General features: G+C 43.4%; 1 protein-coding gene across 1 annotated transcript in view; it reads right to left on the bottom strand.

The window, feature by feature from the left end:
• Positions 1-4972, bottom strand: part of LOC138853095 (glutamate receptor ionotropic, kainate glr-3-like) — a 37745-nt gene extending 32773 nt beyond the window's left edge. The window contains exons 1-2 of the mRNA XM_070087715.1: positions 4929-4972; positions 4279-4369 (exon numbers count right to left, since the gene is read on the bottom strand). Of these exons, the coding sequence (XP_069943816.1) occupies positions 4279-4369; positions 4929-4972 (135 nt within the window). The remainder of the gene's footprint in view (positions 1-4278; positions 4370-4928) is intronic.
• Positions 4973-16430: the final 11458 nt, after the last annotated feature.

The following is a 16430-nucleotide window of genomic DNA, read 5'->3' as shown; positions in this document are numbered from 1 at the left end:
AATTATAGTTTTACAGTTAGGACTAAGTTCATCATAAAGGACTGTAGACATGTGGCCACTTGGGACTCTGTGCAGTTTTTGAAGGAAATGCTCTGGATAATAATGTGGTCGAGTTATGTGATCTTAAATGTAATTTGAGGGAAGGTAAACGAGTTCTCAAAATAGATTCACTGCGCCACTGCCTCTTCTAGGGAAGTGCATTTATGCTACTAAAAAGCTCTGGTTTTTTTTACAAGGAATTAGAGCTATTATCCCCTTCCTCGGGTCAAACCTGATTATTGCACCCTTCCCCGTGACCCATCATTTTCCCTGGCACTGTACTCACTCATATTAATCACTACACAATTAATATTAGGTCTCCTCGAAGGAGTACCTATAAGTGGTCGTCAGTTCCAAGTTTTCGATTTATTTCGTGTGTAACTTGAGAAGGTCTCGTTCAGTTACCATCATATTGTTCACTACTGGCGCAGTGTAAGAAGCCCAAGAGTCAAGCAATGACTGGCATGAGCAGGTGATCCAGGATCAATGTTATACAACTCTCAAAACTTCTGCCTTGTTTGGAAAGTTCAATATTGGTGTATTTAACTTAAATGAAAGTGGAGAGCATAAGTGAAGTGTGAAGGTGAACATATTACAATTTTATGAGTAAAATAGAGAGTATTTTTACCGTTAATTTAGCATAACTCTTTCTGAACAGTTTTTAAATAATAATAATAATAATAATAGTAATAATAATAATAATATCTTTATTTCTACAAGTACATGTACAAGGTATACAGTCCTAGCTGACATCAATGACATACTATTATATAGAAAGCCGCTTGTTATGCTGAGCATTTCGGGCAAATTAGGTCAGTTTTGTCCCAGGATGCGACCCACACCAGTCCACTAACACCCAGGTACCATTTTATACAGATGGGTGAACATGGATAATAACCAGTGAAAGGAAACACGTCCAATGTTTCTACCCTTTGCCGACAATCAAATCCGGACCTCAGCGTGTGAAGCGAGAGCTTTCGCCACCAGGCCACGGACAGATTTTTAATAAAGTAAACACCCTATGTTGTTTTGGCCTGCCTCATGGTGAGCAAAAACCACATGGCGCTCTAACCCACAGGATCAAGAAATCCTACAAGAATCACGCACCCAGCAGATCTAGGTGTTTTACCGTGATCCATGGACATATGGTGGTGTGGGTACAAGGTAAAACACCTCGCTCTGTTGTGTGCATGATTCTTGTAGGATTTGGTGGTCCTGTGGGTTAGAGCGTCATGAGGTTTTCGCTCACCATGAGGAGGGCCAAAACATACATACATACATACATACATACATATATATATATATATAATATATATATAATATATAATATATATATATATATATAATATATATATATATATATATATATATATATATATATATATATATATATATATATATATATATATATATTAATCAAATATCGCAAACCAAGCGATGCAAAACAACCACGGGAGGAGTAAAAATCATAGCTCTAGGCCTTTCGTGTTGCAATCAACACATCAGGAGCTTGCAAAATTGCAGAAAAGAGGAGGGTTTCCACGCGAATATGTTCCCAGAGGACCGCGTTCACTGTAGTGAGCGAAGGAGAGAGAAGGTACCGGTAGTGTCCACAGGCACAACAGCCAGAAGGATGAATATTATAGCATTAGAAAAATCCCACAAGCATTGATATTGTAACCTAAACGAAATTAACGTATCAATAATAATAAATTTAGTCATATTCAGCTATGACAACAATAACTTTAAATACGTATATAAATATTGTCTGCGACATAGTCACTGGCAATTACATTATATCTACCACAGGACAACGTGTCCTTTAAATGACAAGAGAAAACTCTAACATATAGAGGTGAGACTTCTAAAAGTTATGTAAAGGAAACAGGGCTCATTAACATAAACTCGTTTAAAGTGAGGGGAGACATCTGCAATGACAAGATGACCACCGATATTCATCGCACATAATCCTGAGGCAAACAATGGTTCAACTTTCAGAAACTGTAGGAAAAAACGCCCTGATTCCTCGATGTGGCACATTTAAGACAGTCTGATGCATACGTATAAGAACCCAATTTTAAACCGTGTACTATTGCCTCAACTAAAAATGCATCTAATTTGAACAGCCCATCACTGATATTGTATAATAACTGCCTATCATGCTTAATAATTGCCGATTCTACAATTTTCTTTTCAAGCCAGGAGGAACAAGGAAAGATGACTCTTGCTTCTAGCCAATTTGCCGGATTATTACAAGCTCTAATATCGTTGAAAATCGCATTCAGCCCCTGTGCTATACGTATCGAATAACAGTGCTGGGACATTCTCACTTCCAATGACTTTCCAGTTTATCCCAAATAGGAGAGGCTGCAACCGTTGCAACTAACACTGTAGACACCACCAACACGTTGTTGTGGTACATTCTTTATCAGGAGGCTTCTAACAGTCCGTGAATTTTTAAAAACTACTTGTATATTAAATCTTCTAAGAGCATTCGGTAGGATAGATAAATTCTGGTTATATGGGAGGACCAGCACATTCTTGGTCTGAGGTGTTATTTTAAGTTCTGTCCTATAATAAGTTTTCTTAGCTGCCAGCAAGGTAGATTCCACAAACATCTTAGGATATCGCAGTTACGTGTCAATGTCAAATATTTTCCTAATTTCTTCATCTAGGAACTCCGGACTGCACACTCTATGCTCTCAAAAACATAGTAAGAAATACACTCCTCTTGACTCTAGTCTCATGGTTGGAGTAGTAGTGAATGTATGAGCACACATTGGTAGCCTTCCTATATACTGTAAACCTAAACTTTTGATCAACCCGGTGTATCAACACATCTAAGAATGGAAGTTTACAGTCCACCTCTTTCTCCACGGTGAATTTAATAGACGGTACTAAAGCGTTGTCTTGGTAAAAATGTATCCAGGGCCTTATCGTGTGGCCAAAGACGCAAGATGTCGTCCACATCTGTGAACCATTTAGCATAGTATTTTCTCTCAAACTCGAACTTGCAATCAACTACACAAACCTTAATCAATTCAAACATGGTATTTTTATCGAAACGTTAGAGTTTTCTCTCGTCATTTAAAGGACACGTTGTCCTGTGGTAGGTATAATATAATTGCCAGTGACTCCTATGTCGCAGACAATATTTATGTACGTATTTAAAGCTATTAGTGTCATAGCGGAATATGACTGAATTGAAGATTGAGACACTTATGCAACATATGGGAATCTTTATTCAGGAAACGTTTTTCCACACAGTGGCTTCATCAGTCCAATACAAAGTAGAAAGGCGTAAGGAGAGGAGGAGTTTGAGGTAATCAGTCCCTCAGCCTGGAGTCGATGTGTTCAGTCCATCAGTCTTGTAGAATGTACAGCATAGGGCCGTAAACGTGGCTTATATACTGTAGTGAGGTGAGGCGAAGCAGGAGGAGGTGGGGTCATAGTGGTATCATCCACTAGTCGAAGTACTTGTTCAATCTTTGGACGAAGTGGATGATACCACTATGACCCCACCTCCTCCTGCTTCGCCTCAACTCACTACAGTATATAAGCCACGTTTACGGCCCTATGCTGTACATTCTACAAGACTGATGGACTGAACACATCGACTCCAGGCTGAGGGACTGATTACCTCAAACTACTCCTCTCCTTACGCCTTTCTACTTTGTATTGAACTGATGAAGCCACTGTGTGGCGAAACGTTTCCTGAATAAAGATTCCCATATGTTGCATAAGTGTCTCAATCTTCAACTTGTCGGTTTTTTAAACCATTCATCATGACTAAATTTATTATTATTGCTACGTTAATTTCGTTTAGGTTACAATATCAATTCTTGTGGGATTTTTCTAATGCTATAATATTCATCCTTCTGGCTGTTGTGCCTGTGGACACTACCGGTACCTTCTCTCTCCCTCGTTCACTCCAGTGAACGCGGTCCTCTGGGAACGTATTCGCGTGGAAACCCTCCTCTTTTCTGCAATTTTGCAAGCTCCTGATGATGTGTTGATTGCAATTCTACTCCCCCTGTGGTTGTTTTGTGATGGAGTGAGAGCAGGGAAGTCAATGTGATGGAGTGAGAGCAGGGAAGTCAATGGGAGGGAATTAGGATGGAAGGGGTGAAGGGAGTCGTGCACGTGAGTTAGAGAGTAGGACTGGAACAGAGATAAGGGATGAGGGTTGCCTAGTATTGCCATAGTGTGTTTATTACTGAGGTGTGTGGAATGACTCACGTTCCTATGTACCAGACCCATCATTCCATTCCAGCTCCCATTGTCTAGCTTAATGCCCCAGAGAGAGTCAGGCGGACGAACCAACTCGTACCTGGAAATACATATGAGAAATTTTAGAGATACATATAGGTTCTCTCTCTCTCTCTCTCTCTTTGTATCTTGATGACTTTTAAGAGCAATACATATTTGTGAAGGAATTATTATAACATAAGACTACAATATAAAAGCCACGTCTACGGCCCTATGCTGTACTTTCTACAAGGTTGATGGACTGAACACATCGACTCCAGACTGAGGGACTCATTACCTCAAACTCCTCCTCTCCTTATACCTTCCTGCTTTGTATTGGACTGATGAAGCCACTGTGTGGCGAAACGTTTCTTCAATAAAGATTCCCATATGTTGCATAAGTGTCTCAGTTTTTCACTGACTAGTACAGAATAGTGCTGAGCTGGATGAATGGTACTGACTAGTACAGAATAGTGCTGAGTTCATTCACCTGTTTGAGCTGCACTTCTCTCTTAGTTCGTCTCTCGTAGTAAAGTATAATTCCTTTCAATATTTATATATTTATCTATTTAATATTTCCCATGCTTTATGCTGGTATACCCCTAACACAACATATAAATAAACAAAAGAATAAAACTTACTCAAAGTTCATTTGTTCAGCAAATATATCTAACAGGTTACCCATAGGTCCAGTGATCTTGATGTTGCCATTATCTGCCTCAGTAAATCTTGTCCAGGGAATCCACTGAGGAGGAGACGACGACAAGTTATAGGTAAGGATTAAAATAAAGAATTGTTATTGATTATAATGTTTTGGAAATACAACTACAAGCACCTAGAGTTGGTTCCTGACCAGCCGGGCTGTGGCTCGTACGTTGGTTTGCGTGCAGCCAGCAGCAACAGCCTGGTTGATCAGGCTCTGATCCACCAGGAGGCCTGGTCACAGACCGGGCCGCGGGGGCGTTGACCCCCGGAACTCTCTCCAGGTAAACTCCAGGTATAGTTTGTAGCATTCTAAGCGTATGAACATTAAGGCTAATATTCCGTGTACAAAGAAAAATGGATTAAATTTTCACTCTTATAACATATACACTTACATTTGTATATCTCAGTGCAACTGAGTATATTCCTTGATAAGTATGTATGAATGTAAGCAAGGGTATATATCCCAATCTGTCAAGGTATTTACACAAAAACGTATTCCAGCGCTTCAAGTTCTTTACGTTGATAGGAAGATAACTTAAAGCATTAGTGAATATATATAGTGTTAAGTATACATCCCTGTGGAAAAGGGTATACATACATACATATATTTATATACATACATATATATATATGTATAAAACTTCAACAGTTAATAATATCAGTGATAAACTTTACAATTTACTTACTTGTTCAGCAGCTATTTTAATGTAAGAGTTCGGTGGATGTGACATCGTGGTGAGATGTTGCTGCCAACAACTGTCTGAACAATATTATTATTAATTAACATTGTATGATCACTATAGTCAGTAAAATATGTTGTAAGCAGAGGGTAGGGATGTGCACGGGGTAAGAGAGGGTAGGGATATGCACGGGGTAAGAGAGGGTAGGGATGTGCACGGGGTAAGAGAGAGTAGGGATGTGCACGGGGTAAGAGAGAGTAGGGATGTGCACGGGGTAAGAGAGAGTAGGGATGTGCACGGGGTAAGAGAGGGTAGGGATATGCACGGGGTAAGAGAGAGTAGGGATGTGCACGGGGTAAGAGAGAGTAGGGATGTGCACGGGGTAAGAGAGAGTAGGGATGTGCACGGGGTAAGAGAGAGTAGGGATGTGCACGGGGTAAGAGAGGGTAGGGATGTGCACGGGGTAAGAGAGAGTAGGGATGTGCACGGGGTAAGAGAGAGTAGGGATGTGCACGGGGTAAGAGAGAGTAGGGATGTGCACGGGGTAAGAGAGAGTAGGGATGTGCAAGGGGTAAGAGAGGGTAGGGATATGCACGGGGTAAGAGAGAGTAGGGATGTGCACGGGGTAAGAGAGAGTAGGGATGTGCACGGGGTAAGAGAGGGTAGGGATATGCACGGGGTAAGAGAGAGTAGGGATGTGCACGGGGTAAGAGAGAGTAGGGATGTGCACGGGGTAAGAGAGGGTAGGGATATGCACGGGGTAAGAGAGAGTAGGGATGTGCACGGGGTAAGAGAGAGTAGGGATGTGCACGGGGTAAGAGAGAGTAGGGATGTGCACGGGGTAAGAGAGAGTAGGGATGTGCACGGGGTAAGAGAGAGTAGGGATGTGCACGGGGTAAGAGAGAGTAGGGATGTGCAAGGGGTAAGAGAGGGTAGGGATGTGCACGGGGTAAGAGAGAGTAGGGATGTGCACGGGGTAAGAGAGAGTAGGGATGTGCACGGGGTAAGAGAGAGTAGGGATGTGCACGGGGTAAGAGAGAGTAGGGATGTGCACGGGGTAAGAGTGAGTAGGGATATGCACGGGGTAAGAGAGAGTAGGGATGTGCACGGGGTAAGAGAGAGTAGGGATGTGCACGGGGTAAGAGAGAGTAGGGATGTGCACGGGGTAAGAGTGAGTAGGGATGTGCACGGGGTAAGAGTGAGTAGGGATGTGCACGGGGTAAGAGAGAGTAGGGATGTGCACGGGGTAAGAGAGAGTAGGGATGTGCACGGGGTAAGAGAGAGTAGGGATGTGCACGGGGTAAGAGAGAGTAGGGATGTGCACGGGGTAAGAGAGAGTAGGGATGTGCACGGGGTAAGAGGGAGTAGGGATGTGCACGGGGTAAGAGGGAGTAGGGATGTGCACGGGGTAAGAGAGAGTAGGGATGTGCACGGGGTAAGAGAGAGTAGGGATGTGCACGGGGTAAGAGAGAGTAGGGATGTGCACGGGGTAAGAGAGAGTAGGGATGTGCACGGGGTAAGAGGGAGTAGGCATGTGCACGGGTTAAGAGAGAGTAGGGATGTGCACGGGGTAAGAGAGAGTAGGGATGTGCACGGGGTAAGAGAGAGTAGGGATGTGCACGGGGGAAGAGAGAGTAGGGATGTGCACGGGGTAAGAGAGAGTAGGGATGTGCACGGGGTAAGAGAGAGTAGGGATGTGCACGGGGTAAGAGAGAGTAGGGATGTGCACGGGGTAAGAGGGAGTAGGGATGTGCACGGGGTAAGAGTGAGTAGGGATGTGCACGGGGTAAGAGAGAGTAGGGATGTGCACGGGGTAAGAGAGAGTAGGGATGTGCACGGGGTAAGAGTGAGTAGGGATGTGCACGGGGTAAGAGAGAGTAGGAATGTGCGCGGGGTAAGAGTGAGTAGGGATGTGCACGGGGTAAGAGAGAGTAGGGATGTGCACGGGGTAAGAGGGGTAAGAGTAGGGATGTGCACGGGGAAAGAGAGAGTGCACGGGGTAAGAGAGAGTAGGGATGTGCACGGGGTAAGAGAGAGTAGGGATGTGCACGGGGTAAGGGGTAAGAGAGAGTAGGGATGTGCAAGGGGTAAGAGAGAGTAGGGATGTGCACGGGGTAAGAGTGAGTAGGGATGTGCAAGGGGTAAGAGAGAGTAGGGATGTGCACGGGGTAAGAGTGAGTAGGGATATGCACGGGGTAAGATAGAGTAGGGATATGCACGGGATAAGATAGAGTAGGGATATGCACGGGATAAGATAGAGTAGGGATATGCACGGGATAATATAGAGTAGGGATGTGCACGGGATAAGATAGAGTAGGGATATGCACGGGGTAAGAGTGAGTAGGGATATGCACGGGATAAGATAGAGTAGGGATATGCACGGGGTAAGATAGAGTAGGGATATGCACGGGATAAGATAGAGTAGGGATATGCACGGGATAAGATAGAGTAGGGATGTGCACGGGGTAAGAGTGAGTAGGGATATGCACGGGATAAGATAGAGTAGGGATATGCACGGGATAAGATAGAGTAGGGATATGCACGGGATAATATAGAGTAGGGATGTGCACGGGATAAGATAGAGTAGGGATGTGCACGGGGTAAGAGAGAGTAGGGATGTGCAAGGGGTAAGAGAGAGTAGGGATGTGCACGGGGTAAGAGAGAGTAGGGATGTGCACGGGGTAAGAGAGAGTAGGGATGTGCACGGGGTAAGAGAGAGTAGGGATGTGCACGGGGTAAGGTAGAGTAGGGATGTGATGGTGGTATGGGTGTGCATGGGAAAAAAGTTAGTGGATCTGGGGGATTAGTGTAAATACAAAAATTTAATCATAAATAATTCAATGTTTCCATTAAAAAATCGATGAATGTTTATTAAAGGTGATAGTTTCCGTGATGATGTTAGTTAGTGTTAGAACATTGTACACGTGAGACATGAACCCTGAGAGAGAGGACAAGCTATTTAACGTATGATGCACTGACAGTATACCTCGTGATGAACTTTCCTCCGTGTGGTATCCGTGTGTAAGACGTATGTGTCCGAATCGAAATTTTGAGAATGTAGTTTCTCAAACACAACAGTTTTGGGAAGCTAGCTAGAATAGCAACTGCTTAGTGGCTAGCGCGTTGGTCTCGAGTTTTACGAGTCTCTGATCGCGGGTTCTATCCCCACCCATGATACGGATTAATAGCAACTTCAGTTTGATAGAAAAATAAATTATGTTGTAACTCGCACAGACGTTGTTGCCAGAGGTTTCAGAGTTGCTGAGAGAGCACTGAAACATAGTTCAAGACAAGAATAAAACTATAGAAAATTGAGAAGTCGTGAATAGCTGACCAAGAGATTAAGTCTACTTGTCCATTATCCTGAACATCAGTGTGTCCACAGACCCAGCAAGAAACAACTTCCTTCTGCTGTCAAGAAGAACGATGTGATGAGGGATGGTAAATTTCAGGATAGCTTTCAGAGCATTTTGGGAGTCAGGAACATTGACAAATGATGAGGCGGACATAGTTGCAAGGTGAATGATAGTGGTGAGAATTGTATGAAATTCTGCTGGAAAAAATTAACCTTGGCTAGTAAAATCCTTGGATCATTAATTCTGGAAAAACATCTGCATACCTGACACCTTCTAGTGATGTCTCTTGTGTTGCGGCAAGTAATGTCTCTTGTGTTGCGGCAAGTAATGTCTCTTGTGTTGCGGCAAGTAATGTCTCTTGTGTTGCGGCAAGTAATGTCTCTTGTGTTGCGGCAAGTAATGTATCTTGTGTTGCGGCAAGTAATGTCTCTTGTGTTGCGGCAAGTAATGTCTCTTGTGTTGCTTCAAGTAATGTCTCTTGTGTTGAGGCAAGTAATGTCTCTTGTGTTGCGGCAAGTAATGTATCTTGTGTTGCGACAAGTAATGTCTCTTGTGTTGCAGCAAGTAATGTTTCTTGTGTTGCGGCAAGTAATATCTCTTGTGTTGCAGCAAGTAATGTCTCTTGTGTTGCGGCAAGTAATGTCTCTTGTGTTGCAGCAAGTAATGTCTCTTGTGTTGCAGCAAGTAATGTCTCTTGTGTTGCGGCAAGTAATGTCTCTTGTGTTGCGGCAAGTAATGTCTCTTGTGTTGCGGCAAGTAATGTCTCTTGTGTTGCTTCAAGTAATGTCTCTTGTGTTGAGGCAAGTAATGTCTCTTGTGTTGCGGCAAGTAATGTCTCTTGTGTTGCGGCAAGTAATGTCTCTTGTGTTGCGGCAAGTAATGTCTCTTGTGTTGCGGCAAGTAATGTCTCTTGTGTTGAGGCAAGTAATGTCTCTTGTGTTGCGGGAATGTCTCTTGTGTTGCGGCAAGTAATGTCTCTTGTGTTGCAGCAAGTAATGTCTCGTGTTGCAGCAAGTAATGTCTCTTGTGTTGCAGCAAGTAATGTCTCTTGTGTTGCAGCAAGTAATGTCTCTTGTGTTGCAGCAAGTAATGTCTCTTGTGTTGCGGCAAGTAATGTCTCTTGTGTTGCAGCAAGTAATGTCTCTTGTGTTGCAGCAAGTAATGTCTCTTGTGTTGCAGCAAGTAATGTCTCTTGTGTTGCAGCAAGTAATGTCTCTTGTGTTGCAGCAAGTAATGTCTCTTGTGTTGCAGCAAGTAATGTCTCTTGTGTTGCGGCAAGTAATGTCTCTTGTGTTGCAGCAAGTAATGTCTCTTGTGTTGCGGCAAGTAATGTCTCTTGTGTTGCAGCAAGTAATGTCTCTTGTGTTGCGGCAAGTAATGTCTCTTTTGTTGCAGCAAGTAATGTCTCTTGTGCTGCAGCAAGTAATGTCTCTTGTGTTGCAGCAAGTAATGTCTCTTGTGTTGCGGCAAGTAATGTCTCTTGTGTTGCAGCAAGTAATGTCTCTTTTGTTGCGGCAAGTAATGTCTCTTGTGTTTCAGCAAGTAATGTCTCTTGTGTTGCAGCAAGTAATGTCTCTTGTGTTGCAGCAAGTAATGTCTCTTGTGTTGCAGCAAGTAATGTCTCTTGTGTTGCGGCAAGTAATGTCTCTTGTGTTGCAGCAAGTAATGTCTCTTGTGTTGCAGCAAGTAATGTCTCTTGTGTTGCGGCAAGTAATGTCTCTTGTGTTGCAGCAAGTAATGTCTCTTGTGTTGCAGCAAGTAATGTCTCTTGTGTTGCAGCAAGTAATGTCTCTTGTGTTGCGGCAAGTAATGTCTCTTGTGTTGCGGCAAGTAATGTCTCTTGTGTTGCAGCAAGTAATGTCTCTTGTGTTGCGGCAAGTAATGTCTCTTGTGTTGCGGCAAGTAATGTCTCTTGTGTTGCAGCAAGTAATGTCTCTTGTGTTGCAGCAAGTAATGTCTCTTGTGTTGCAGCAAGTAATGTCTCTTGTGTTGCAGCAAGTAATGTCTCTTGTGTTGCGGCAAGTAATGTCTCTTGTGTTGCGGAAAGTAATATCCACAAATATGAGTCTGCTCGTGATACACCATTTCTATATACTATTTATTATTTAGTTGCATTGTGATTGTTTTACCAAAAGAAGTTGAGTTTTTGTGTCTCACTTAATAAGTGGACATGTGCCTTTGTTACGTGGATACCAGCAAAGTGTTCTGTCTAATGTGTATTGATTGGTATTTTTTTGTGCCCGAAATGATTATTGACTTTGGTACACTAAAATATTTTAATAATTTGAGTAACGGTGGACTATATCGGAATATATATATATATATATATATATATATATATATATATATATATATAACAACACTGCACTAGCCAAGGAGTCGAACCCATGCTGTTTTGGCCCGCCTCATAGTGAGCGAAAACGCATGATGCTTTAGACCACTAGACCACACAATCCTTAACAATGGTGCATCCAGTCAAGGCGGACATCAACCGAATCTTTCAGTGGGCTGCAGAAAACAATATGAAGTTCAACGATGAGAAATTTCAATTACTCAGATATGGTAAACACGAGGAAATTAAATCTTCATCAGAGTACAAAACAAATTCTGGCCACAAAATAGAGCGAAACACCAACGTCAAAGACCTGGGAGTGATCATGTCGGAGGATCTCACCTTCAAGGACCATAACATTGTATCAATCGCATCTGCTAGAAAAATGACAGGATGACTTAAGAAATCGTAATGACACGATTGCAAATAAACCATTTCTTAAGTCATGTTGACGGCAGTGAAGGGACTTGAGCTAGAGTTCGCCACGGCCACGCTAGCTGGAGATTCGTCTGTAAAAACTTGCATTTGTGGTCACAGAGGTGCCTGTGCTAACTTTCCTATGGTGTAGAAATATACCTAGTTGGATGAATCTTATTGTGGCTGGCTGGTCTAGTGGCTAGCGCGACGGGCTGGAGTTTTGAGACTCTATGACCGCGGGTTCAATCCCGGCCGGGGGTATGGTTTATTTGCAATCGTGTCATTACGATTTCTTAAGTCATGTTGACGGCAGTGAAGGGACTTGAGCTAGAGTTCGCCACGGCCACGCTAGCTGGAGATTCGTCTGTAAAAACTTGCATTTGTGGTCACAGAGGTGCCTGTGCTAACTTTCCTATGGTGTAGAAATATACCTAGTTGGATGAATCTTATTGTGGCTGGCTGGTCTAGTGGCTAGCGCGACGGGCTGGAGTTTTGAGACTCTATGACCGCGGGTTCAATCCCGGCCGGGGGTATGGTTTATTTGCAATCGTGTCATTACGATTTCTTAAGTCATGTTGACGGCAGTGAAGGGACTTGAGCTAGAGTTCGCCACGGCCACGCTAGCTGGAGATTCGTCTGTAAAAACTTGCATTTGTGGTCACAGAGGTGCCTGTGCTAACTTTCCTATGGTGTAGAAATATACCTAGTTGGATGAATCTTATTGTGGCTGGCTGGTCTAGTGGCTAGCGCGACGGGCTGGAGTTTTGAGACTCTATGACCGCGGGTTCAATCCCGGCCGGGGGTATGGTTTAAATGACAGGATGGATAATGAGAACCTTCAAAACTAGGGAGGCCAAGCCCATGATGACACTCTTCAGGTCACTTGTTCTATCTAGGCTGGAATATTGCTGCACACTAACAGCACCTTTCAAGGCAGGTGAAATTGCTGACCTAGAAAATGTACAGAGAACCTTCACGGCGCGCATAACGGAGATAAAACACCTCAATTACTGGGAGCGCTTGAGGTTCCTGAACCTGTATTCCCTGGAACGCAGGCGGGAGAGATACATGATTATATACACCTGGAAAATCCTAGAGGGACTAATACCGAACTTGCACACGAAAATCACTCACTACGAAAGCAAAAGACTTGGCAGACGATGCAACATTCCCCCAATGAAAAGCAGGGGTGTCACTAGCACGTTAAGAGACCATACAATAAGTGTCAGGGGCCCGAGACTGTTCAACTGCCTCCCAGCATACATAAGGGGGATTACCAACAGACCCCTGGCAGTCTTCAAGCTGGCACTGGACAAGCACCTAAAGTCGGTTCCTGACCAGCCGGGCTGTGGCTCGTACGTTGGTTTGCGTGCAGCCAGCAGCAACAGCCTGGTTGATCGGGCTCTGATCCACCAGGAGGCCTGGTCACAGACCGGGCCGCGGGGGCGTTGACCCCCGGAACTCTCTCCAGGTAAACTCCAGATGTTGTACCCACCATCGAAGGACATACGGTGGTGTGGACGCCTCTGAGCTAATTTAATTCTCCCTATTTGTGTACTAGCTTAACAAGCAGTATATTATATTATTGTATCTACGAAACGAGTGGTATTGATCGATAACAACACTGTACTATCCAAGGAGTCGAACCCATGCTGTTTTGGCCTGCCTCATGGTAAGCTTACCATGTCGCAATGCGACTCAGTGTTCAGCGAGCCGCTGCCCAAATTAAGGGTCGACAATTCAAATGAATTCTTTATGAACGAAACCCAAAATTTGGTCCTCTCAAAAACCTCGGATATTATCCTAACTCCACAAGAATTTGGAAAGGCAATAAATAGCATGCCCATGCACTCTGCCCCAGGTCCAGACTCATGGAACTCCGTGTTCATCAAGAATAGCAAGAAGCCCCTATCACGTGCCTTCAGCATTCTATGGAGAGGGAGCATGGACACACGGGTTATCCAACACCACACTAAAAACAACAGACATAGCCCCACTCCACAAAGGTGGCAGTAAAGCAATTGCAAAGAACTACAGACCGATAGCACTAACATCCCATATCATAAAAATCTTTGAGAGAATTCTAAGAAGCAAGATTGCCAACCATCTAGATACCCATCAGTTACACAACCCAGGGCATCACGGGTTTAGAGCAGGTCGCTCCTGCCTGTCCCAGCTACTGAACCACTAAGACAAGGTCCTGGATGCTGTTGAGGATAAAGAAAATACGGATGTAGTATATACAGACTTTGCAAAAGCTTTCGACAAGTGTGACCATGGTGTAATAGAGCACAAAATTCGTAATAAAGTAATAACAGGAAAAGTTGGTAGATGAATCTATAACTTCCTAACAAAGAGAACACAAAGAGTGATAGTAAACGGAGTAAAGTCCCAGGCAGTCACGGTGAAAAGCTCTGTTCCACAAGACATAGCACTCACTCCCATTCTATTCCTCATCCTCATTTCGGACATAGACAGAGATGTAAGCCATAGCTCCGTGTCTTCCTTTCCGGATGACACCTGGATTGCCATGGCCGTGACCTCCATCGAAGAAACCGCAAGACTCCAAGCGGACATCAACCAAATCTTCAAATGGGCCACTCAAAACGATATGAAGTTCAACGACGAGAAATTTCAACTATTCAGATACGGAAAACTTGAGGCAATTAAAAATGTATCGGGGTATACGACAAATTCTAACCATACAATAGAGTGAAAAAGAAATATGAAGGACCTGAGAATGATAATGTCAGAATATTTCGCATTCAAACACCACAACAATGGATTTACCTCATCTGCTAGGAAAATGATACGATGGATAATGAGAACCTTCAAAACTAGGGACGATAAGCCCATGTTGATCCTTTTCAAATTGCTTGTGCTCTCTAGGCTGGAATACTGCTATACACTAACGGGCCCCTTCAAGGCTGGAGACATTGCTAACCTGGAGATCGTACAAAGAACTTTCACTGCACACATAAGTGTGATAAGGCACCTAAATTACTGGGAACGGCTGAAGGTCCTTGATCTGTATTCTCTGGAACGTAGGCGAGAGAGATACATTGTAATATACACCTGGAAGGTCCTGGAGGGATTGGCATCAAACCTGCACAAAAAAATTACTCCCTATGAAAGCAAAAGACTCGGCAAGAGATGCAACATTCCCCCGATGAAAAGCAGGGGCGCCAGGAGTACACTGAGAAACAACACAATAAGTGTCCGGGGCCCAGGACTGTTTAATTGCCTCCCAGCATACATAAGGGGGATTTCCAATAGACCCCTGGCTGTCTTCAAGAAGACACTGGACAGGCACCTAAAGTCAGTACCTGACCAACCGGGCTGTGGTTCGTACATCAGTTTTCGAGCGGCCTGTAGTAACAACCTGGTTGATCAGACCCTGATCCACCATGAGGCCTGGTCTCAGACCGAGCCGCAGGGGCGTTGACCTCAGAAACCCTCTCCAGGTAAACTCCAGGTAAACATAGCAGCATATGGGCAGAGAACCTAGGATAACCCCCCTAAAAAAAATTCAGAGTAGCTTATTTTCATTGAGGTCATTTTAATACCTTATTATTATACTATTAAAGTTATAATATCTTATTATGATACTATAAAGGATATATATTAGGAATAAGGTAAAAAGAGTTATTTACATGTACACTTGTGTTATCTAAAGAAAATAAAAAAAATCATTCTCCTTTCTTTCTGTCGCTACATTCATTAGGCACCTCTCGGCTCTCTTTGAACTGGTTCATGCTATGACTGGCTTTGACATGTGCGGGCAGTCTGTTCCATTCCTTTATTGCTATACAATAAAAGGTGTTTGAAGCCTGGCCACTGACTGTAGGTACTACAAAGTTGTGCTCTCTCCCCCTAGTACTATGATTGCTTTGGTTCCCAACCTTGACAAAATTGGCAGCAAGATATTCTGGACACTGTTCGTGAGCAATTTCATAAACTTGATTTAACTTCAGTTGATTTACTCTGTCTTCAACATTCAACACATCCAGTTGTTGTAATTCATCCTGGCCTACGTGTTCTCTTGGACCCAGGTTCAGGATGAATCTTACCATTTTGTTCTGGGTGATTTGCAGTCTATCTTTCAGTTTTTTTGTCACGGTAGAGTACCATGAAGAGCAAGCGTAATCCATATGACACTGTATAAGGGCTAGACATAGGGTCCTACGAGCCTCAATAGGTAGACTGTGTGCTTGTCTGTAGAGGAACTTCAGTCAGGCATTCGCTTTCCTTATTGCACTGTTTCCTATGAATTCTCCTGACATGCATGGGTCAAAGAGAATTCCCAGATATTTTACTGAAGAGACTGAAGTGGTGGGTTCTCCATTACACCGGACATAAAAATTATTTACCCTTCTCAGTTTATGTTTCGTGCCAAAGAGTATGGTTTCTGTTTTCCCTAGGTGTAATGATAGTGTTGTCTACTAACCATTTGCTGCAGGACTTAAGATCTAGTGTTATTACATTAGCTATATCTTGTGGGAATTTACCTGACACTAACAGAGCACTATCATCCACATACAATAGGAGTTTGCACTTGACACTGATGGACATGTCATTTACATAACATAAGAATAATAAGGGACCCAGAATACTACCTTGGGGAACTCCACATGCTATCGGCAGGGGTTCTGA

Source organism: Cherax quadricarinatus, chromosome 22 (assembly GCF_038502225.1).
Source record: "Cherax quadricarinatus isolate ZL_2023a chromosome 22, ASM3850222v1, whole genome shotgun sequence".
NCBI classification, from domain to species: domain Eukaryota; kingdom Metazoa; phylum Arthropoda; class Malacostraca; order Decapoda; family Parastacidae; genus Cherax; species Cherax quadricarinatus.
The sequence above is the reverse complement of the archived record's forward strand: the minus strand, read 5'-3'. Positions and strand labels throughout refer to the sequence as shown.